General features: G+C 34.4%; 3 protein-coding genes across 3 annotated transcripts; 1 reads left to right on the top strand and 2 right to left on the bottom strand.

The window, feature by feature from the left end:
• Positions 1 to 7623: 7623 nt before the first annotated feature.
• LOC103838190 (transcription factor bHLH157) lies at positions 7624 to 12451 on the top strand. The gene is made up of 8 exons (XM_009114614.3): positions 7624 to 8578; positions 8756 to 8845; positions 8926 to 8989; positions 9077 to 9118; positions 9204 to 9263; positions 9372 to 10154; positions 10246 to 10347; positions 10519 to 12451. Exons 1-8 carry the CDS (start codon positions 8481 to 8483, stop codon positions 10858 to 10860), a joined length of 1581 nt encoding a protein of 526 aa, XP_009112862.2. The 5' UTR covers positions 7624 to 8480; the 3' UTR covers positions 10861 to 12451.
• Positions 12395 to 17108, bottom strand: LOC117128502 (early nodulin-like protein 1). The gene is made up of 3 exons (XM_033281025.1): positions 16782 to 17108; positions 16467 to 16704; positions 12395 to 12596 (listed from the first exon to the last, which is right to left on the bottom strand). The coding sequence occupies exons 1-3, from the start codon at positions 16951 to 16953 to the stop codon at positions 12395 to 12397; spliced, it is 612 nt and encodes a 203-aa protein (XP_033136916.1). The 5' UTR covers positions 16954 to 17108.
• Positions 17109 to 22400: 5292 nt separating this feature from the next.
• LOC103838188 (probable lysophospholipase BODYGUARD 1) lies at positions 22401 to 24799 on the bottom strand. Its single transcript, XM_009114613.3, has 4 exons — positions 24223 to 24799; positions 23387 to 23718; positions 23101 to 23300; positions 22401 to 22922 (listed from the first exon to the last, which is right to left on the bottom strand). The coding sequence occupies exons 1-4, from the start codon at positions 24770 to 24772 to the stop codon at positions 22595 to 22597; spliced, it is 1410 nt and encodes a 469-aa protein (XP_009112861.1). The 5' UTR covers positions 24773 to 24799; the 3' UTR covers positions 22401 to 22594.
• Positions 24800 to 24951: the final 152 nt, after the last annotated feature.

Genomic DNA, 24951 nt, shown 5'->3' on the forward strand with positions numbered 1-24951 from the left:
AACTCCAGTATTTCTTACCTTTCATCTCATGCAATTATTTTAGATTATGATTTGTGTTCATCTTGTCACGTCTGAGTAAATCACTTGTTAGATCCATGGATTATCTAAGGTTTTGATTAACTTGTAAATGATAGATCTGCTAGGGTTATTCATTGTCTCCTTCATCAAGATTGTTCTTACGGCTTGTTCCTATTATATATCTCACTAGAGCTTGATTTTAGGATAATCGGTACAAAACGAGAGAGTAGCTGATATCATAATCTAAATACAATGAGAGTATGTTTAGATAACTTAGTGAACATATCGAATTAGATATTGAAGCTTGTCTAGAGACACTGGTCGCACAACGAGAGTTAGCCTTTGAAGTTCTAGATTTAGATAGTTGTCACAGCGAGAGTTGGACAATTTATAATTGAATTCAAGTTATAGGACTTAACTTAACAAACCCTTTGCAACTATTAATCTGAGTTTTGATTGCATGTTTGATTTCCCTAGATCTAGTGTTTTCCCCTATCGTCTACAAACTGATCATCTGTTCTGTGTGCTTTACTGTTTTCTATTTCTGTTCTAGCTTTACCTATAGCTGATCGTCTATTGTGTGATCCACGTTTCCTGTAGATTCGATCCCCAAATACTGTTATTGACTTCTTATTTGAGAGAGTGCTCTTAGGATAATTTGAGCATATCAATCACCATAATAAATCTTAGATTCATTAAAGAAATATCTTGATCCATCTAAACATATACTATAGTTTTCATTAAACTTACCATAAAATTAATTATTAATGCATAAAACGGTTTTTTTCTTTAAATAAAAACTACTAAATCATCTAATATGTTCAAGATATATATGAAAATTAATGATTTTAAATAATAAAAAAAAATTTATGTGCCTTTTATCATTTTTGTTTAATTTTACAGTATTAGAAATATTTGCATGTTGTTTATAAGCTTTCACATACTTAAATTTTCAAAGATATAATATTATAATATATGTATGTTAGAACGATTCATTTGCCTTACTTAATATGTAATCAATAGTTTCGGTTATAAATATGTATGGTAGAATGTTATACTATACCATACCACTTTAGTATGTCCATCTAGGCTTGGGGGTGTTCTGTGTTCCATTCGGATTCGATTCGACTGATTCAGATTTCAACACGATGCATATAAATTTCATTCAGATTTTACTAATTTTTGGATTGGGTTCAGTTTGAATCAGGTTATAACCAATGTTTGAAATCACCTATTAAAAACACTAAAATTGACCAAAAATAGTTAAAATATATAAATTATTCAAAAATATAATTATATTACTTATACCAACTATAAAGCATTCAACATAACAAATAAAAAAATTACAAAATATTTTAAAATACTCTAAAATATCTAAATTACTTTAACATATATAAAATACATTTAACTAATTCAGATATTTTCGGATCTTGGTTTAGTTTGGATTGCACACGAACCCAAAATACCTAACTCTTAAACTCTGTCCAAATATTTTAATAATGGTTCGGATTAAATTCTGATTTTTCTATTTGGTTTAAGGTTTGGATTTCAGATTAAGGTTAAAATAAACAAACCTATGTCCGTCGAGACACATGTTGAATATTACAAATCTCACAGATACACTAAAGACTTTCGAAATAATCTTAAAATAAAATAGCATCGATTAGACAAATAAAACTAAATTATCATAAACTCCAATCCTAAATTCCACTCTTTAAAGCTGAATTTAAACACTAAGCCCTATCACTAAATCATAAATAAAAATATAAAATATGTATATATTATATAATTTATTATTTACTATTTATATATACTTTTTGATAACTATGGTGTAATCTCAAATGCTTTCTAGGTCCAAAGATTAATTAGCACGAAGCCCGAAAAATTTACGTTTTCTTACCATTTAAAATATCTTTAGTGACCGGATTCGAACCAAGGTGAAGGTACTCACAGCTGTGAGCCATTTACTACAAGAGCTGGAAGCTCTGGTTACTATTATATTTTTCAAAAAAATTGTAATATTTAATTAATCATATGGCAATAAGTATGAAGTATATTTGTCTTTTTACCTTTTAATGAACATCATTTTGAAAATGTTTTATTCTTATGTACTATTTGAGATGAAAACACGTTTCACTGATATTTGAGGACTTTTTTTTGCCTCATTCTTTTTCTTTCTTGATAATCAGTTTTACACTGTAAAATCCCTTAATTCATAACCAAAGATACATGATAATACCCAAAGCTAACGAGTTATACCAAATTCCTAGAGACTAAGCCAACTGGAAGGACATTCCTTTAGAGATATAAGCCAGCTGAAAACAAGCTGAATCACCGGAAACATAAAACAAACTAATTAACTATAGAAAGGGTTAAATACACACATGAAGCAAAATTAGATCATAGGAGCAAAACACTCAAAGAAGGATAGGATAGAAGCGCATTCTAAGTCGATCTTTATTAGGGAAGAAACTACACTTCATTATATTGCTTCGAATAATACTTCAGAAGCCACGAGGAAGAACGCAGAAGATCAAACCCAGGAAAATTATAGACACAGCTTTAAATAATCAACTTCCACGACTGGATGTAGAAAAGGCCGAAGCCCCATATCCAAACCAATCGAGCCGGAGATCCCTACACAAAGGCAGAACACGGATTTACCACAAGAAGAAATCAAGGACATGCAACACTTTCCCACCACGGCAGATTCACCACAAGAAGTCAAGAAGCAACCAAAGAGAGTTTAGCCAAATCTTGCCGTATGTCTCTATTCATTTTGTTTCAATATCACTAGACTGATTTTTTTGCTTTATTCTTTGTTTTAGCAAAATACTAGCCAACAGGAAACCTATGTGTGCATAGTAGAATGTTATTACAATACACATGTACATGATAGCTAAATCTCGAGGATATAATACTCATTATATGTGGCTGGAAGTATCTAATGCCATCGAGTAATATGTATATATATGTGAACCGTGATTTGTACCAACGATCTACACGCCTTGAATATTTCCTGGTTGTAGTTTTGTACGTAGCCTATTTAATGGCATTGCGCACACATACAAAAGTTTATGCTTCCATAGTTCCATATATATATATATATATATATATATATATATCTGTGTGTGTGAAAAGGGAATTATGATAGTTGATGGTAGTGGGAAATAGCATGATAGTGTTACCATAAGAGTTCCTTAACAAAAAGAATAAGGATAGCCATCAAAATTGGTCCTTTCTTTGGGACAAAGCGTGCCTTGTTTCCCCTTTGCCTTTTTGATATTCCTTTTCATCTCTAACTACTGTATATAGATCATTTTTCATCATCCCAACATTTTAGATACTCTGCCAAATATTATAATTTAAACTCTGCTATGTGTAAGAAACGATTGAGTGTTTGAGCATTCGATACAGATCGATTGACCAAATAGAGATTGCATGTATCTATACTTATCATATGAGATCGATTGACGAAATAGAGATTTATGTATCTGCATAGAATGCGAGGTTACTGATTCTTTTTCTTTTCTGGTTAAAACGAGAATACTGACTCTTAGATGGAAACTCTGGGATTGTATAATTTACCAAATAAACAATATTTCAGTAATACTAACAGATATGAAGTGGTGGGTGAACTGAATCTAAAACGTTAATTTACTTTAGAGACAGCACTGTGTTTTATTTTCCAATTTTGAAAAGACATAATTATTGAAGTTGGTGTTGCATCAAGAAATGTGGTTCATCGTCTTGGTTATTAATGGAACACAATTAAACACAGCAAAATACTAAATCGTTATATATGTACAGCAAAATATATATATGACCAATTGAATGCGAATTACAAATAAATATACATACTTATCATTTGGTAAGATTCATAATTTGATATACATTTGAAGGTGGAAAAGCATACGGTTGAGAGAGACTACGAAGAAACGCATATTACGTATGTGAAAAAAACAAAGAAAAACACATTACATATGTGTGCTACAAGGGGATGCATCATGCATGTTGCACAAACTTACTAATAAAATCATTCTAGGTGGTTTTTAAAATCATTCTAGCAGGTTTAAAACAATAGCAACTGCGCAAATTTGTTTTCAAAAGCGATAAAGAAAGACAATTGTTCTCTACTATTTTAAGGGAGAATCTTTAAAATAATTCTCATAATAAGAAACAAGCGTACAGCATAAAATCCAACTTTTGGATTTGGTTCACCACTTTCGGACACCGTTGTAATAAAAACGGAAAGTCTTGCATTAAAAAGAAAAGATTAAGAGAAAATCTTGATGCCGTTGACTTTTATTCTCAACGGCCATGATTGAGCGTGTGATGGTAAGACCAAATTATGACTATTGCTAATAAACCAAAAAAAAACTTGCGAGCTTTTCTTCTTAATTTGTTATATACAGTTATAAAACTAGATAATCTGCACCGTGCACATAGTAAAATAATTGATTAATTATTTATTTTACATTTGTAATAAAAAATTTGTCGTAGAGTTATTTCAAGGGATGACATTCAGATATTTGTTCGGATTAAAATGATCTATTCAGATTTTAATTTTTTAAAGTTAAAAATTTAAATATAATTCAGATATTTACAAATTTCAATTTAAATTTGGTTTAGATTTGGTTTGAATTATTGTAGGTTCGATTCATGTTCGAGTTCAGATACATATTTTAATTAAGTAATGTTTAAAAAAAAATCCAAATATACTTAATTCTCAAAATACAAAAATAAAAATAGTATAAAAAATAAAAATTTGAATAATATAAGACTAAATACTTAAATTTACATAAATAATAGTTCAATTTAAATATTTAGATAGAGAAAAATAATATTTTTTAGTATTTTGAACATATTTGTTATTTTAAATATTTTCATATTAATTAATATCTAATAGATATAAAAATTAAAATAACTAATATATTTAAGTATATAATTGTGTTTTAGATATTTTCGGTATCTAAAATATTTCAGTTTGGATCGGATTCGGGTCTTTGTTATCCGGATATTAAAATTTTAGATCCATTTGAATATATAGTCAGTTTTATTTTGTGTTTAGTATTACTTTCAAATCAAGTTCCGGATACAAATATTTTACCCCGGTTTACTTTCTTCTACTAATAAAAATAAAAATAAATAAACCTAAAACTAATATGTTGGGTTTATTTTACATACATAATTATTGGACCATACTTTAAGAATACCAATAAAAATGGTGGGCGTCGTGTCATTGGGCATGTTAAAAAAATTGACGTCGTCTAGAGTATTCTTGGTAAATATAATGAAAATACGATACAATCGAGTGAAATAGGTTAGAATTGCGTCAAAAATAATGTAATCTCCTCACTCGGTACATAAATTTTGTTTTTTCAATCGATTTCGCGAATTTTTCTTTCCTTTTAAAGCTTTTCTTATTTATGATTTTTCTAAAAATCTGATTATGTTTCTACTTCTTGGTTTGATATGAAAACTCTGTAAAAAAAATATTTGGTTAAACTAAAGATCTAACTTTGTATGTGGCATTTTTCACTTCAGTTTTCTTAATTCGTAACCAATCACAATTATTTGTTGGTTGATGTTTATGCATATGAAAGCAACCAAGGCATTTTCCAACAAGCATTTCTAATTATTTGTTGCTTTCATATGCTTAAACCTCAACCAATGCCAAGTTCGGCAAGCTACCAAAACTTTCAATTTCTAAAAGCGGAAGATCACGTAACCTTTTCTTCTTGTTAAGACAAGTGGGAAGTTTTCCTCTTTTCAGCTATATTCAGCTGAAATATATTTCTACTGCATTTAACTTGATTGGTAATAATAAAGTTGAATAGAGCGTAAAACAAATTTACTCCAAAATATTTACTCTAAAAAGGTCATTGAGTCATACCCATTGATATTTTTCAAAGTTCTATTTGACTAGTTTAAAGAACATTATTCTCATTGGAATAGTTTCTCACTTTGGAGTAATATTATAATAAAATTTATTTGCTTAATAAAATTAATTATTTTAAATAGTTTTTTGTAATTTTTATAGTCTCTCCTTTGAGAGATGTCCCATTTAATTTTCATTTACATTATTATGTGGTTCAGATTAGTTATTCTGTTCAAATAAATAAGAGAAAATATTTAATATATAACATATACCTTATCTGTTTGTTTTAAAATAAAAATGCGTTGGATATATCAAAGTATTTCAAAATTATTTCAGTTTTTCTATATTTCAAAAGTTTCTAAATTTTCAAAATTTTGAAAAGTTATCAACATTAAATATGGTTCTTACCCAACTTATTAAAGGTTTATAATCATTTTAGCTATTGAATTTTAGAATCCCTCTTCTTATTCGTCTTTTTATTATATTTTGTATTCGTACATTTTGGATAGTGTACTTCGGTATTAGACCATCTCCAATGACTTACTCTAATTTTATTCTAAAATAGAGTAATTCTATAATAGAGTTTAAGTTTGCTCTAATGGTACACTATTTTAGAGTAAAAAATAGAGTGATAAACAAAAAAAAAATTACTTTATATTTGAAGTAAACCTATTTTTCACGTGAGAAATAGAGTATCATTGAAGCATTTTTTACTCTAAACTCTATTTTAAAGTAAAAAATAGAGTGGAGTTGGAAATGCTATTATAGTCATCTGTCCCGCCCTCTTTAATTACTTCCGTGTTGTTAATTTTAGAAATAAACATATCTAAATAAAACAAATAAAAGTAAATAAATAAAACTTAAAACAGATGACACATAATTACAGAACTTTAAAACGATGCTCAACAAACGAGTAAGAAGAAGAAAAAAACGAGTAAGAAGATGATCTCGGTCGAAACCCCACAGACCCATTATCTTTGGTGGGGATCACAATCTCTACTTTTGTTATAGGAGTATTATTATATCTCACCAATTCCCATAAATGTTATTTTAATTCTTTTGTTTGTTAATCATTATAAGGACATCATTAATCTCGGTTTGTTATCTGTCTTACTTCATGCTTTGACATTTTTTTTTTGCTAGAAAACGACTTTTATATATCTTATTTAAGAGACAGTTTTTAGTTTTTCTTAGTTAAAATTTTAGAAAAACTAAAAAATATCTCTTAGCCGAAGTTAAGAACCCCAGTTAAAAGACTGGAGATAATAATGGTCTAATATCTTAGAATTATTCTTGGGTTCACCCCCTAAATAAACCTTTAAGTTCACTAACCAATTGAATTTCATTATTTTAAATTTGCTATCTTTTATAAAATAAAACAAAATCTTGTCAAGTTATATTATGTTTTTAAAATAAAACGATAAAAAAATAAAAAGATAGTAGTTATAGAAAAGAGAATTAAAAAAAATATTTTTAACGTCGTCAGCAAAACACTAAACCCTAAATCATAATCTCTAAACCCTAAATCATAAATCCTACACCCTTGGATAAACCATAAACCCTTGGATAAATCATAAACTCTAAATAAAAAATACTAAACACTAAAACCCTAAACCCTTGAATGTTTTAGTGTTTAGTGTTTTTAATTTTTATTCAAGTATTTAGAGTTTACCCAAGAGTTTAGAGTTTAAGGATTATGATTTAGGATTTAGTGTTTTGCTCGTTAAAAATTTTTTTTTTGTAATTGCTATTATTTTTTATTTATTTTTTTATCTTTATATTTTAAAAACATAATATAAATTGACAATATTTTATTTCTTTTTATAAAAGATATTGAATATGAAATAACACAATTTTATTGACCTAGAGGTGAATCCAATAATAAGTCAATATCTTATACTATTAAAGTACATCATAAATTCGTATCGGGTATTCATTAATCCATATTAAAGTAAAATCAAATCCCTTTTTACGGAGAGATACATCGAAGATCCTCCCCCGTATTAATTTTCAAAAGACAGCAAATAAATACATAATACCACATAAAAGGAAGCAGACTTTTCACTAACCGGTAATAACAGGTGTAATTATCGTCACTTGCGGGGCAAAAGCGTGACTGGACACCGGCAAACAAATCAAAATACAATAAATCAGTATCTTTTACTATTATAACTTTAAAGTCATGCAATGCAACATCTCTCTCTCCTCTTCCTCAGACAAAAAGGCTCTTCCACTTCCTATGGAATCACAAAGTGTACACACACATTATATGCTTATATAGCTTATATCTATAGAAGGACAAAGGCTTTAAACTCCTTTTAAATTGCTTGAACAAAAAGCAAAGCAATTCTCTCTGTTTTTTTTCTTTCTGCAGATTAAAAGAAAAACCATAAGCAGACATTTCTTCTTCTCTGTTTTCCAGCTTTTGTCTTCGGAGTTTGGTTTCTGAAGAAGACAAAATTTTCTACCTTTTTAAGAGTTCGAGATCCATTATCTATAAGTACATATAAGTGGAGATCATTCATAAATAATTTAAGAAGTCTTCTCGGGTTTTGTGAGCCTTGGATTCTTAAGTTTGCTGATGATGGATATGGAGGTTAAGCAGATATTAAAGAGTCTATGTTTCAGCTACGGATGGTCTTATGCTGTCTATTGGCGCTCTGACCCCATTAATCCCATGTAACTTCTCCCTCTTTTGCATGCTTCTTTCTTGAATTAGATTTCCATAAAACTAGTTTTTCTGTTCTTTCCATTTTTATCTCATTGATTTGTCTTAGGTTGATTTCATTTTTGCATACTTTGAGATGTTACTGTGAATTAATTTTCTTGGATGGAAAATTATGATTTCATTTTCAGGTTACTGAGAGTTGAAGAAACACACAATGATGAACAATCAGCCACACTCGTTGATGATATGATTCTTAAGACTCATGTCTTAGGCCAAGGGTAAGAAGCTCAAATATTCATTCAATGTATATTAATATATTTATGTATCTTCATTAGTCTTCTCTCTTTGATTACTCCAGCATCGTGGGGGAAGCTGCTTTAACCGGTAACTACCAATGGCTGTTCTCAGACACACTTGTTCAGGTTTTGTTTACCTTCTTCACATTTATGTTTGATTCTCTTATGTCCAAATATTATGAAGAATAAGGACGTTTGAATGTTCTTCTGCAGTGTGAGCATGAGTTTCAGAATCAGTTTATCTCTGGCTTTAAGGTAAATTTTAATTTGTTTCAAAGTTAATAGGGTTCATATGATGTATTTAAAATCAGATTCTTATATATGGATGGTAAATTTACAGAGTATCGCAATCATTCCAATAGGATCAAGCGGCGTTGTTCAGTTAGGGTCTACTCAAAAGGTTTTTGCATATAAAAATAAAAAAAATGTTTTCCAATGAAATTTATATTGCTTGCTGTGGAAGTCAAAGGACTAAATTAGTGTTTTTTGCATGTATCTCTATGTTGAGATTGTTGAGAGCCGAGAGATGTTGGAAGAAACAGAAAGAGCTCTGCAGGAGAAGCATTCTTTGAAAGTAAAGGATCAGTCGGTAGATCTTGATACTTTGTTTGAGTCTCTAGTACCACTGGTAGACTGTGAGCTTGTCCCTGAATATTTTCAAGAACTCAGCTTCGATGACATCTTCACCGAAGAAGATAATAATCCCCCTTCTTTGCTCTTCGATAAACCAGCCTTTGAAGCATCCCCAAACCCTTCTTCTTCAGACATTAATGAAGATGATGATTCTGTGTTCGACATTCTCAACTCTTACTCTTGGGACGATCTTTACCAGCTGCTGGCTGATGATGATTCCCAAGAACAGGAATGCTCCATGGTGATCCAAGGAAACGACAAGGATCTTTTGGGGATCCATTCCTATGATTGTCCGCAGAAAGGACAGTTATTCTCTGAGCTCATAAGCACTAGCCTTAGCAACAGCACTAGTTGTCTCACAAATGTGCAACAAGAAGATTCTTATTCTGGCCTGAATCAGAGCAAAAGACGGAAACTTGACAACTCAACAAGCTCAAGCTTCTTCATGACTCAAGCGGAGACACTAACACCTCTTAATCCTCCGATGTGGATTGATGAAGACATGGCAGGGAACTGGAAGAAACCTCAAGAAGAAGGAGTGAAGAAGAAGAAGAAAAGAGCAAAGGCAGGAGAAAGCAGGAAGCCGAGGCCTAAAGACAGGCAGATGATACAAGACCGTATCAAGGAGCTACGAGGGATGATTCCAAATGGAGCTAAGGTAAAACACACATCTTAATTAACTAAATGATTAGAGATTAGCATTGAGATCATCACAAATTTTATTTTGAATCTTTCTTGTTTGTGAACAGTGTAGCATTGATACACTGCTTGATCTGACGATAAGACACATGGTGTTCATGCAAAGCATCGCCAAGTACGCTGACAAACTCAAACAACCGTACCAGCCTAAGGTGAGTCTCTTAAAATGATGAAACAAATCTACTATTTGTTTTTCTTTTTTTTGGGCAAACCTTCATTATATCAAGTAAAGAAACATAGTCTTTCACTCCAAAAGGGAGGAGTAAAACAAATATATATTTTTGTTCTTTTGATGATGATTAAATTGGCAACGTATGTGGCAGCTGGTGAAGGAGAAAGAGAGAACGTGGGCGTTGGAAGTGGGGGATGATGAGTCAGTGGTATGTCCGATCATCGTGGAGGATTTGAAGCCGCAAGGACAAATGCAGATAGAGATGGTGTGCCAGGAAAATGGGGATGAGTTTCTTGAGATTGCACATGTGGTGAGAGGTCTAGGTTTGAACATTTTGAAAGGAGTCATGGTAACGAGACAGGGAAGGATATGGGCACACTTGATCGTCGAGGCAAAGCCACACATCACTAGGCTTCAACTCTTCTACTCACTTGTTCACCTCTTTCAACAACAAAATCCACCACACTCCTCCTCTTTTGACCACCAAACATGACGTATAGGACTCACTTACTACTCATTATGTATGCTTTTGTTGATTTCTTACATCGGATTTTATTTTTCTTCCATATTTGTTTAGTGGATGGCAAAGAAAGCTGTTGATAGTTTAGTAGTTCCATCCCAAAACGTTTGTAGTAAGAAACATGAAATTAAAGATTTTTGGCTTTAAAGTGATGATTGAGTTTTTGAGTGTGTGTGTTTATGTAAGACAAAGGCCCATAGACTTATCATAATTAAAAGAGGACCAGTACTGAATACTCTAATGGTAAAAGCAATTGAACCAATGCAAATCACACATATAATGGATCAAGTGCAGACTAAGTGGGAGAAAAACATCAAATAGTCTATTTGAGTTTAGAATGATAAAAACAGTTTAAATAAAGTAGATTATATTATATATATAGTGGCATGGTGGTAAAAAGCTCACGGCTGTGAGTTCTGCTATCTAGGTTCGAGTCCCGACCACCATCAATTAAAATAGGGTGAAAAAGGTAGCCCCTGGATGCCTTCGGTGGGTTCATGGCTTAACTCCAGTGGACAGTCATTAGTCGCTAGTCGGGTCTCTTTCGAAAGCATCCAGATATCAGGATCATCAAGATTATATATTTAAATAATAAAAATTACAAAAAAATATGTAATATATAAATACAATACATAAATAGTTATAAATGAAAAAGTAATAAATGTTACTATAACCTTGTTTCTATAATTTTAAAATAAAAATATAAAAAACATTAGTCATTATTACATCTATCTTTCATTAATATACATATATTTAACCATAATACTATATATTTACATAATACATATTATAATTGAAAACACATGCATCATATAAACAATTTAAATAAATGTAAATTTTATATAAGAAAAATAAAAATAGAGATAAATAGACAATGAATATTTTTTTATATCATCAAAGTTGTAAGTAAAATAGAATGAAAATATACAATTTATAGAAGAAAATTAAATATATTAATGATTTATGACAATTATTTATTGGTTCAGAAAAAAAGGGTGAACATCACCAAATGTCTGAATGGTGTTTCAAATGCAGTTCTCCTGCATATCAGCAGATCATCTGTTTTTCTCTCACTCTTCTATTCATAGCCTAAGCATGTTCAGGCAGCTTTGCGTAGAAGAATACAATGACCTTGTGGACATGTATTCTTTTGGCATGTGCATTTTTTTTTTTTGTCAAACAGCATGTGCATTTTTCGTTTTTGTTTTGACCAAATGGAGAAACACTTCCGTAAGTCTGGTCGTTTTGATTCCCCACTTATATAGTAGCCACGGATTTGGTTGGGTTATGATTGTTGCCTTCTTTCAAAGTTTTCATTTCTCACCGCTTTGGTTTATGTAAGCAAACATGATTAATAGCTTTTGTGAGAAGTTCCAGATTTGGACAAAACGACAAGAAATGGAGACTTGGAGGTATAATAAATAATTAAAAAGAGATCCAAAAGTAAAAAAAAAGGAACCAATCACTATTTGCTAAATAATAATAAAAAATTCAATAATTGCCATTTTCACATGAGAGCACCGACGACGACGACAGCGCAGGCCAGCGAAGCAACGACGGTGGAGAATAGCAGCGATGAAGACGAAGATTTCTGAGAGAGTGGGATCGATCCAAATGCGTTTTGGTAAGAAGGAGCGTCGGCATCGGCAGAAGAAGAGGAGGGAGACAAGGCGTCTGCTTCGGCGGAGTAAGTTGTAACGGCCCGGTTCCTAGCCCAAAAATTTTCTTAAGGAGAGCCCGTTAAGACTGCAGCCCATTAGGGTAAATGACCTAGGGTTCCCTCCTTTTCCTATAAATAAAGCTGCCTCCTCTCATTTTTCTCTCATTCTGAAACTAGAGCGAAGCTCTGCAGAGATTTAGAGAGACTAGAAAACCCTAGCCGTCAAGCTTCCCTTTTCCTCTTCTCTCTTCTTCTCTCACGCCTCCTCTCTCTCCCTCTCCCTCTCCTTTCTCTTTCCGTTGGTTCTCTTCCTCTCTCCTCGCCGTGAGTCCCCCGAGAGCAAGCCGAGCCGCCGGTGGTGGTGGTGGTGGTCGTCCAAGTGGTGATGGGGTGATCGTCCGAGTGTGGTGATGGTGGTGGATGTGTGGTGTTGTGGTGGTGACCAGATCTCGTCTCTCTTGTTTACTTGTTCCAGATCTGTTCAGATCTCATCCCCTTTGTCTCCTGTTCCAGATCCAGATCCAGATCTAGGCTAAGGTGGAGTGTTTCGAACCCAACCTTCTTTCATGGTTCTGTATACTCCTTTATGTTGGAGTTAGGCTTGATTAGACCCTGATTGGGAGTTAGGTTGATAGGACATGGTATTGCTAGGATGATAGATGAATGAATCATGATGCATAAGAACCCTCATACTGATAAATGGGACTTGATGAACTGAATTGAATTGTCGTGGTAATGATTGATTGGTAGTTGATACTTGTATGTTTGGTTGTGTTGTCCCATGTGTTGTTGTGATTGAAGTTAGGATGCTAGAGAGGAACAAATGCTAGGATGATAGATGAGCAATGATTATAAACGTTATTGAAGTAGAACTTGAATGCGATGTGTATTGTGTGTGACACCGATAACGGGTGGCGTCTAGTGATTTAGTCCAAGTTCAAGTATGAATGAAAAGGGAAAGTAATTGGGAATGGGGAGGATTAAGTGAAAACGATAAGGAAGTGAAATGATAAGTAAAAGTATGAAAGAAGGATGTTAAGGTTAAGCATGGGTGGGAAAGCATATAGAGAGTCTAAGGTTTGTAGGTGGGGTAAGTGGTCCAAGCTAGGTATCCATAGGAGATGTGGCGAATCCACATGAATATGGAAGCACCCATAGGAGATGTGGCGAATCCACATGAATATGGGGTAGAAGCCTAGTGGGGGGCTACCCACTGAGGAAAAGAGGAAAAGAGGAAAAGAGGAAAAGATGAGAAGTTGAAAAGGATGTGCATTGTAGGGTTTTAGCTCATGGTCGGGTAACGGGGAGTTAAAGGTGTCATAGGGTCGGGTCGGACGGACAAGAGGAGTCGGTTAAGTCTAGGGTTTGACGTGTGTGGCAATGAGTGAGATCATTGTATTGATTGATCGCTAGGTTGTTAGAAATGAATGGAAGTGATTGTGGAAATTGCAGATAACATTAGGAAATGATGAAAATGCATTAACTGATTGTAGTGGCTAGTCAGTCCTAGTTCCCGCATGGAGTAGTATAGAGTGTCATGCGGGCAGGCTGGTCTAGAACCACTTCACTGAGTAACTTGTTGCTCACCCCTCCATTTCCATTTTTCCTGTGCGCAGGACTGTAAGTAGAAGTATATGGATGTGGGTATGACGGTATTTCAAAGAAGGTTATGCGCTCGTCTCTCGGGACCAGTAACGGGACACGTAGGGTTGTCTAGATGAGTAGACACGTGTCCATAACGCCCCTTCGATAACCCCGGTCGGACTCCGGGGAATCGGGCTGTTACAATTGGTATCAGAGCGGGTTAAGATCCCTTAGTTCTGTCCTAAGGGATCAGCATTTCCGACGTTTTCGAAAAAAAAAAAAAAAAAAAAAAAAAAAAAAAAAACTTGTTTTCATTAAAAGAAAAGAGTTTGTAAAAGTTTTGTTTCTTCTAACACTCCTGGAAATGATTTCAAAACCACCCATTATATCTATACGTTATTATGATTTTGATCGGATCCATTGTATTTGCAAAATTTCTTTTTGAGCTTAATTCATTCATTGGTTTTTAAAAGATCCCCGAGCAAAGTTGTTCTCGCCTTGTGTGCCTCCCTTGTATGATGTGTGATTGTGTGAGTTCCTTTTGTTATCGGATGTTAAGTTTGGAAGTCTAGGGCTTGGAATTCGGGGACGAATTCCGATTAACAGGGGAGAATTGTAACGGCCCGGTTCCTAGCCCAAAAATTTTCTTAAGGAGAGCCCGTTAAGACTGCAGCCCATTAGGGTAAATGACCTAGGGTTCCCTCCTTTTCCTATAAATAAAGCTGCCTCCTCTCATTTTTCTCTCATTCTGAAACTAGAGCGAAGCTCTGCAGAGATTTAGAGAGACTAGAAAACCCTAGCCGTCAAGCTTCCCTTTTCCTCTTCTCTCTTCTTCTCTCACGCCTCCTCTCTCTCCCTCTCCCTCTCCTTTCTCTTTCCGTTGGTTCTCTTCCTCTCTCCTCGCCGTGAGTCCCCCGAGAGCAAGCCGAGCCGCCGGTGGTGGTGGTGGTGGTCGTCCAAGTGGTGATGGGGTGATCGTCCGAGTGTGGTGATGGTGGTGGATGTGTGGTGTTGTGGTGGTGACCAGATCTCGTCTCTCTTGTTTACTTGTTCCAGATCTGTTCAGATCTCATCCCCTTTGTCTCCTGTTCCAGATCCAGATCCAGATCTAGGCTAAGGTGGAGTGTTTCGAACCCAACCTTCTTTCATGGTTCTGTATACTCCTTTATGTTGGAGTTAGGCTTGATTAGACCCTGATTGGGAGTTAGGTTGATAGGACATGGTATTGCTAGGATGATAGATGAATGAATCATGATGCATAAGAACCCTCATACTGATAAATGGGACTTGATGAACTGAATTGAATTGTCGTGGTAATGATTGATTGGTAGTTGATACTTGTATGTTTGGTTGTGTTGTCCCATGTGTTGTTGTGATTGAAGTTAGGATGCTAGAGAGGAACAAATGCTAGGATGATAGATGAGCAATGATTATAAACGTTATTGAAGTAGAACTTGAATGCGATGTGTATTGTGTGTGACACCGATAACGGGTGGCGTCTAGTGATTTAGTCCAAGTTCAAGTATGAATGAAAAGGGAAAGTAATTGGGAATGGGGAGGATTAAGTGAAAACGATAAGGAAGTGAAATGATAAGTAAAAGTATGAAAGAAGGATGTTAAGGTTAAGCATGGGTGGGAAAGCATATAGAGAGTCTAAGGTTTGTAGGTGGGGTAAGTGGTCCAAGCTAGGTATCCATAGGAGATGTGGCGAATCCACATGAATATGGAAGCACCCATAGGAGATGTGGCGAATCCACATGAATATGGGGTAGAAGCCTAGTGGGGGGCTACCCACTGAGGAAAAGAGGAAAAGAGGAAAAGAGGAAAAGATGAGAAGTTGAAAAGGATGTGCATTGTAGGGTTTTAGCTCATGGTCGGGTAACGGGGAGTTAAAGGTGTCATAGGGTCGGGTCGGACGGACAAGAGGAGTCGGTTAAGTCTAGGGTTTGACGTGTGTGGCAATGAGTGAGATCATTGTATTGATTGATCGCTAGGTTGTTAGAAATGAATGGAAGTGATTGTGGAAATTGCAGATAACATTAGGAAATGATGAAAATGCATTAACTGATTGTAGTGGCTAGTCAGTCCTAGTTCCCGCATGGAGTAGTATAGAGTGTCATGCGGGCAGGCTGGTCTAGAACCACTTCACTGAGTAACTTGTTGCTCACCCCTCCATTTCCATTTTTCCTGTGCGCAGGACTGTAAGTAGAAGTATATGGATGTGGGTATGACGGTATTTCAAAGAAGGTTATGCGCTCGTCTCTCGGGACCAGTAACGGGACACGTAGGGTTGTCTAGATGAGTAGACACGTGTCCATAACGCCCCTTCGATAACCCCGGTCGGACTCCGGGGAATCGGGCTGTTACATAAGTGCCGACGGAGACAATGAGCTTCTGGTACTTTTGACAGTGGCCAGGATGTCCGCTGGTGAAGTAAAAGGTTCCGTTTTGGGTGAGGTTGAAGAGAGAGTTGCCGTCGTTCATGTACAAGATCGGATCTTTGGTGTTGCAGCTCTTGAAGTTGGAAGCTGTCACTTGAATCATTGAATCTTCGCTTGGTGGGTACAAGAACACTGTTTCAGATTAATGAGTTTAGATATCTTGTTTAATAATAAATTCATGAATTGAATTGAATACTTTTTTTACTTACAGAGGGAGTCACCGATCTTGAAAGAGTGAGATTTGGGCCATTTCGTGTATACTTTAGCATCAGTCGGGATACCCCATGAGTCCAAGTCCCCAACTTTGTACTGCGTCGAAGACACTTGCACTAGCAGTATCATCACCAAAACCGTTACGCTGCTCAAACTCATCATTCCCATCTCTCTCTTTCTCTGTCTTTGATTGGTGAGTGAGTTTTGTCTCTGAAAAGCTTAGCTCGTATAAATTGGTGAAAGTCAAAGGAGTTAGGGAATGGCGGTTTTACCCCTGACTGGAGGATTGTGGCACATGGCCTCAAGTGGGCAGTGTCGAGCATCCTATCAATACAGTTCATTTTCTCTAGTGTATGTTTGTGTTGTATTGTTCACATGGCCACCATTACATTATTTATCAAGTTTATGACCACTCCCTCCCTCGCCTTGCAATTTCCATCATTATGTGTCTATTTTTTTTGTAATTGTCTCAACGTAAAAAGATTGAACTTCCTTTTAAACACCAAAACCGTTTCAGTGGCCAATATCAACTTCTAAAAGATTATTTTTCCAAATCACATAAAAGTTGAAAGAAGAATGCCAAATAAGCTGATTGAAGTTCCACAGGTTTTTGAGTGTCGGGCTCGGCTACATCCGGTGAAATGAAAGCACAAAATCCAAATATAACTAACAAGACATTATGGGGTTTGAGTGGAAAGGCTTTATGACTCAACGTATTAAGACAAGTAGAAAATCATAAAAATAAATTATATTAAAGTCATAAAAGCATAAAATTTTATTAATACAATAATTATATTAATTTTGAAAAAATACCAATAACAATTAATTTTTATAAATAGTTTCAAAATTTGAAGTATTTTTAATTTTATAATTTATAGATATTTATGATTTATATGTTAGTAAAATATATATTTTTATAAAATATAATAATTTAGAACATGCCAATATATTTTTATTTTTAAATATCAGTCGCTATATTTTGATAAATTTTAATTGTAACTAAATATTATATTGCTATTTTGGTGTATTATTTTAAAATAATTTTAAAATAAATAATATCTTATTTATTTATTAAAAAAATAAAAGATACAGCAAAATATAAAACCAAAAATCTTTAAACTAAAAACTAAAAAACCAAAAGATGAAAATCAAAAACCAAAAACTAATTCAAACAACCAACACGTAAAAAACAAAATCTAATTTTTATTTATCATCACAAAATCTAAAATTTTAAAACCATGTAAACAATCATCACATTAGTACTAATCAGAGACGAAGCCAGACTTTGTACTATTGGGGCCTGTGCACCCATAATATTTATATATATTTTACATTTGGTAATGGAAAACGTAAAGAAACTGATAGGTTATATGGAAAATTAAAGTTGTGCACCCATAATAGTCTGGATTCGATCCTTAAACTCATTCTTTTTTTGTTCTATTATTATTAGTGCACCCAGTGGAAACATTGCCTAGATCCGCCCCTGGTACTAACAATCGTTTTTGTTACGTTTCATCAGTGAATAATGATAATGAATGGATCTTCTATTCTGATGATCGCTGGTATAAGCAGGACCGGCTCAAAGATATCGGACCCTAGTGTAAAATTACTTTAAATATTGTTTCACATATATTTATAGATAATTTTTAAAAAATTGAGTCTCTATTCCTAATTTTTTTATAAAAAAATTGGTCCGGGGTCCATGCCATTTTGCCCCTACCCTTAAGCCGGCCCTGGGTATAAGATTGGGCCTTGATCCATCTCCTTGCTACAAAAATTGACTCGAGGATGATTAATTGAGCCGACTATTTTCTGTTCTCAAACATGAGTTGGGGTTTGAATAAGCTTACACCAATTGATATATGAAACACATTAAATTCAGGTTTAATTTTAATTTTCTATTTTCAAATCTCAGAAAGCACAAAAATATAAAATAATACAAACTAAGAGCATGATTAACTCATATCTTTTAGCCGGAGTTCTTAATTCATGATTTGATATTTTTTTTTATACTTTTCGGCTACTTATTTAAGAGACGGTTCTTACTTTTTTTAGTTAAAATCTAAGAAAAGCTAAGAACTGGCTCTTAGCCGAAGCTAAGAATCCCAATTAAAAGACTTAGGTTAATCATGGTCTAAACCTAAAAAAAAAACAGCACCCTAATGAGATGCCATTTACGCATGTCGTCGAAAGACTGCTTAGTTCAGCTACGAACATAGCCTCTATTTGTATACTAGAAAGAGAGTCGGTTGCTTGAATTTCTTACAGCCCCCAACGTACTTACTAAAAAATGTGTAAACAATCAAAATGATCTTCCGAGAGACTTATTCCTTTAACCTTATTCGACATCACTGATTTAAGTTGAACTTCCTAGCTGTGGCACGATCCAAGTCGGTCTGCTTCTTTAGCTCCGATCTTCCTTGTGTTTCAACTCATGTGTCAGTCACATATACAACATTGGCATGAACGCAGTGCTAGAAATTTCAGGGATATTGTATCATCCGAGAACACGATTTCTTCGTAGTCGTCGATAGGTGTATGAGGGCATCTCTTTCTTTTGCTGCACCAAATAATTTGTCTCATCCACTTTTGGAGTTATACTTCGATTTTGTTGACCTTTACAGTTAATGGGCTTGTGGCTGTTAATTCTTATGTAATAAATTGTATTCGCAACAACAATGTTAACGAATACTAGGTACAAATTTTAACATTTAGACCAAAAAGTTAAATCTTCTAAATTTTTTTTATGTATTGTCTATCTACGAGTGTTGGACTTTATTGTTTTTTCATGGGCTTGATCAGATTTGAGATATGGCCGGGTTTTACCCTTGTTCGGTGCAGCAATTCCATACCTAACGAATTATTTTAAAATTGAGATAAACTCGAAGAATACGAGCGGAGTAGTCTTTTAGTAAGTTATAAATTTATAATATGTAAGATATTCATCAAATATCAAGTTATATCATAATTGTTGTTTCTTCTTGCATAGGCAAGCTAGTAATCTCTAGTAATTATATAACCTTGCCAAGCCACAGAAGAAGAGAACGAGTATCATTCTCGGCCAGACGTATAAGCTTCAGTTGAGTAGAGTTTGTAAACTTGAAAGCTCACTTGTTCGACTTATCTTTTTTCGTCTTTGATCAGTCTTGATCCATCTTATGGGATGTTTGAGCCAAGGAATGAATTGATGTGTTCATAGTTTAGCTTGCCTAAACGAGGAGACTCCATTGAAGTAATCCTCTGCATTCTTGGAGACTCTAGTGAAGTAGTTCTATGTATTTTTGGATATTTTGGTGTTGGAGGTTGACGAGGAGACTCTACAGAGATCGATCTTTGTATTCTTGGTGATACCATTGCCACATTTGATGCTGCTGCTGATGCCGGGCCAGCTTCAACTAGCTCAATTTATGTCTCGTGCACCGCCACCAAAACTCCAAAATCTAACTCATTGCTCACTAGTTCTTCTTAGCTTCCTGACTACACAATCATTCCATTCCTCATAACCTGTGAAAATGAAACCACCCATTGGCAAAATTTTAGATCACAAACCCAACAAGCAATCAACGTTAGGAAGGAAGTCTACTTGATGAGTTACTAGCAAGACAGTCTTTCCTTTCAATGCTCCTCTTACAGACACATCACCACAAAAATATAAAAATCAGTGATTAATCAAACAGATAAATTTGTGCTTAATTACCTTGAACTAAGAAAGCATGTATTCATATAACAAGCATGAGGCATCACTAACCATCTAAATAAATAAACTTGAATCTCTTATTGTGTTGTTGAAGCGTCATTATAGATCATCAACTAAGCTTCACTTACTAACTAAGATTCGCTAACCAACCTAAAGGTCCTAAACAATCTTCATTAACATCAACCAAGCTTCGGTAACAACCTAAACTAGCTTTGCTAACCATCGCTTCTGTGAGGATAGCGAGTGATGATCAGACGTTTATCCGCTCTTTTCTCCCTTTGTATTGCTTCGATTGAAAAAAAAAAATCGCAGAAAAGACAAGATATTTTGGGTTTCAGTATCGATAGATCTCTAAATATTTTATCAGGATAAAATTGATGATTGGTTGGCTGTAAAAATTTCACTGTAAAATATAGTATGTAAAATTTACTCATGTACACTACAAGAAAACAAAGTTATAACGACTACGCGTTACGGTCGTAAATTACGTTGATAATGAAGTTATGATGAAATAAAAAATCGTCGTAAAATAGGTGTAAACTTACAACAAAATATATTCTTCGTAAAGTAGTCAAAATTTATGACTTATTTACCACAATATGTACAAGTCGTCGTAAAAAGTTGTTACTTTACGACTAAATTATATAAAAACTTTGCATTTAATTAACGATCGAATTACGAGAAATATTGAAAGTTGATGGAAACGATAACCATTTTCTTTTTTTTTTTGGTTTTAAAAACTAAATAAAGCTTGATAGATAATTTTTATAACTTTAGATAGATAAAATATCTAAATACACTTGATACATCCTAAGCCCCGACCAATCACCCTCGAAGACTTTTAGTGAAATTGGCCAAAAACAATTTTGGAAGAGTTGGTCTTATTCACACTCCACACGGGCCAATGTAACAGAGACGAGTTGGTCTTATTCACCACAGCCCACACTCGTGTCACGTGACACGTAAACGCGGGCGAAAACACAGCGTTATATAATATTTTCGAACAGAGGGTTTTACTAATGTAGAGAACAGATTAGGTTCTCTTCCTTTAAATATTTTAGTTTTCGTTATTATATCGTTAGTTTTTGAGTTGTAGTGACATATAGTGTCAATGGGATATGCGGGTACATTGGTGGCTTGGAGCTGAAGTGGCATTCCTCAGAATGTAATATCTAATGTGGCCAACGTTCGGCCTCTAATTTGTTATTTCACAATGTTCTATGCGTTAAGATCTTTGTTGTATATTTATTTGTTTATCTCCTTTTTCTTCTTCTATATCCCAAATTGAATAGAAATTTCATCCAGAAATGTCTCTATGTACATTCATTACATTTACACTCAAGACTCGAAAGAATTGGACGGTCACTGCAATCCGCTTTATTCTTAGCCGCTAAACTACGTTAAAAAATTATAAATTAATGATGATAGAATTTTGATATTTTATCAATTTATAAAGTTCTTAATTAAAAAAATATTTTAAAAAATTATCTATTTTGATGTAAAATAAAAATAATAATAGCTTTACAGTGTTTTTATAGCTTTACAGTGTTATTTACTCCTTATATTTACTAGATTCAACTTTATCTTTTTATTAGATTATGAGATGTATCAAGACATGTAATATACAATACAGATATTTTTAGATGTAATCTGATAAAATAACATTAAAATGTTAAGAAAAAATTAAAATGGATTTCCTTGTGAATAAATATAAATAGTATAATATTTTTATGCTTATATAAACTTCATATATAATAATTTTTAATTTATGAATTTAACAAGACTAAATTGTAAAAAATAAAGTTTTATTATTTTATCGAATTTTGAATTGGTCCAATTCGAGACCGGAAATATTTATTTATCTATCGTACTTATTTTTGAATTAATTTATAGAGTTTCTACGGTATCAACATTTTTCTCAAATTCAAAAATAATATGAAAAAGTATCAAGAGACAAAGTTATATTTGTGTTCTTAACATGAACTAGTAAATGAAATATGCAAAAGTAAATGGGTATAAAATAATGATTTGAATGATAGTGGTGAACTGGGGTTTGGTATTTTTATAATTATATATACTTAAACGAGGATGGGTTAACTAATTTAAATGAATTTAAGTAGTAGAGGATCTACGCCAAATGAGCTCAAGCTCACCAGCGAACTCCTTTTGCCTCCCAACCACAATGGTGATGTGGTCTTTATCAGGGACTATGTGGATTCTGGCGCGTGGAACTTTCCTCTTGACGCCGTAGCTGCACTCTACCGGGATCAGCTCATCACGGCCGCCGTGGAAGACGGAGACGTCACAGTTCACGTTGTCACGGACATGGTCAAGATAAGCTTCTATCTTGCTCCCCGATCCGAAGATAATGTTGTGTAGTGTGTGCCATGATGCATTGTGTGTGTGACACAAGAACCCTTCTATTAAGTACGTCCGCATCCTGCATATATCATAAGCATCCCAATTATTTACCTTTTTCATTGGTACAATATATATATTATTAGAAGAGGTGAAAATGCAATAATATTTATGCGCATTTACATTATGTACAATTTTATTATGCCCATGCGACAGTAATTACACTACGCCGGTCTAGTAGTAGATGCCTGAGTAGGTACCTGTTTCTGGTGAGAAGCTTGGTGAGAAATTCCAACAAGTGGTGGTTCTTGCAAAGGACTAGACTGACGGTGCGGCTAAGGTGCTCGTACCAGCTAGCCACAGAGGCTGCAAAGGCCATGGGAGGCCACACTTCCTTGGGCGCCATTTTTCTCATCACATACTGTGTCGCTTGCACTCCCTTTGGCACAGAATAATATGGCTGCATTTTTACATATGTATCAATCACCTAATGATAACCAGAAGGATTGTTCAAGAAAATTATATATAGTTCGAGTCAAGACTCACAGGAGCCAATAAAGTGATTGACTTGATGGCTCCTGGGTGTTTAGCCGCGAGCGCAAGAGCCAAAATGCACCCCAAGGAGTGAGCGACTACGTGGAATGTCTTGAGTCTGAACTGAGAGATCACTGATCTCTCTATCATCTCTAAATGCTCTTTCAATGTATACAGTGAGTCATTTGGCTTTGGACTTTTCCCGTACCCCAACAAATCCACTGCTAAAAACCTGTAATTCGATTTGGCTGAGTCTGAGAAGTTTGGGAACAGAGTCTCCGTCCAAAACGTGGATGATGATAAGAACCCATGTATGAACACTACGTTCTCTTGTGCCTTGTTGTCTGCATATTCAAAATTATTCACTTTATCCTCAGGAATTAACTTAACACTGTTACACGTACAATGCGGATTTTTTTTTGCATACTAGTTCATTTTTATCCCCTTTTAAAAAAAAAAAAATCTTTGAAGGCAATTCCTAACAATAATGGATATTTAACCATGATGAAATGAGAGTTTCCATTTTAGTTTAGTAACTAAGTAAATTTATTGTACCAATGTGAAACGGCCCAACAGAATGAATAATACACATAATTGTTCCTTGATTTGATCTTAAGGTAGCATGCATTCTTTACGAACCATTTTTTTATCTTTCTCATGGTAATTTATAACTGCTCTTAGATGATCCTAAGGTTAGCATTGAGAATGCATGCTGCACGAGACACTAGAGAGAGATTAAAAAATCAAAACAGGGGGTTAAGATTATTTACACAAATCTATATTGTTAGTTACTTTTTTTGGACAACCTTTATTGTTAGTTACATTATGTAAAATGTAGGATCATGTACCTTTGGGTTGTTGGACGTTGACAAAAAGAGAAGAGCTGGAAGAGGAAAGCCAAGAAGTGCAGAATGTGCAATGGCAATCAGACCATCTTGGTGTCCTTTGCAACTTCTCGACCACCGTGGAATTTACGGTTAGTAGTGTCTTCTTCTTAGTCGACGGTGATCTCTCGTCACTGCATTCCACTGCATTCTTTTTGAAGCACTTCACCAGCTTGGCAAGAAGTGAAGGACGTGAGTAGAGTGTGTCGGAGATCTCATCCAAATGGATCTTTGTTCTTGTAAGCGAGACCACCTTTGAGTACTCTCCTGATCTTTCCGAGACTATCATTTTCCTGCCTCTGTTCCCTCCGGCCGCCGCTTGTTTGGCCTCGGGCGGCGGACAACAGTAGCAGGGTTTCCACTCCGACTCGAAGAAGAAATCAAGCGTCCTGTATGTGAAGCAAAGCAAAAAATCGACAATGTCGAGGATGAAGAAGACGAAGAAGCCCACACTGCGGTTGAGCCACCGTGAAAAGCCCATGCTGTGGAGTGTGAGTCTTGTGGAGGATGACATGTATGTATGATGGTGATGTATGTAAATGGGTGAGAAATAATATTATCATACTCATGTTCATGAAGAAAGAGAGAGAGAGAGCAGGTAGCAGATAGATGAATTTATTGATCGCATTTATCATACATTGTTGGCTTAAATGATGAAATTGGGTGGTCGTTGAATCTTTTTCTCACCACTCG

This window comes from Brassica rapa, chromosome A09 (genome assembly GCF_000309985.2).
Source record: "Brassica rapa cultivar Chiifu-401-42 chromosome A09, CAAS_Brap_v3.01, whole genome shotgun sequence".
In the NCBI taxonomy this organism is placed as follows: Eukaryota; Viridiplantae; Streptophyta; class Magnoliopsida; order Brassicales; family Brassicaceae; genus Brassica; species Brassica rapa.

Excerpts from the sequence above, each read along its gene's own strand:
- LOC103838190 (XM_009114614.3), top strand. The coding sequence starts at position 8,481 with ATGATGGATATGGAGGTTAAGCAGATATTAAAGAGTCTATGTTTCAGC. Across the intron at positions 8,846-8,925 it reads ACTCATGTCTTAGGCCAAGG|CATCGTGGGGGAAGCTGCTT; the intron begins GTAAGAAGCTCA and ends TGATTACTCCAG. Across the intron at positions 10,155-10,245 it reads TGATTCCAAATGGAGCTAAG|TGTAGCATTGATACACTGCT; the intron begins GTAAAACACACA and ends GTTTGTGAACAG.
- LOC117128502 (XM_033281025.1), bottom strand. The coding sequence starts at position 16,953 with ATGGGAATGATGAGTTTGAGCAGCGTAACGGTTTTGGTGATGATACTG. Across the intron at positions 16,705-16,781 it reads CAAGATCGGTGACTCCCTCT|TGTTCTTGTACCCACCAAGC; the intron begins GTAAGTAAAAAA and ends AATCTGAAACAG. Across the intron at positions 12,597-16,466 it reads TTCCCCGGAGTCCGACCGGG|GAACCGGGCCGTTACAACTT; the intron begins GTTATCGAAGGG and ends TTTTTGGGCTAG.
- LOC103838188 (XM_009114613.3), bottom strand. The coding sequence starts at position 24,772 with ATGTCATCCTCCACAAGACTCACACTCCACAGCATGGGCTTTTCACGG. Across the intron at positions 23,301-23,386 it reads CAATCACTTTATTGGCTCCT|CCATATTATTCTGTGCCAAA; the intron begins GTGAGTCTTGAC and ends GTAAAAATGCAG. Across the intron at positions 22,923-23,100 it reads AAGCTTCTCACCAGAAACAG|GATGCGGACGTACTTAATAG; the intron begins GTACCTACTCAG and ends TGATATATGCAG.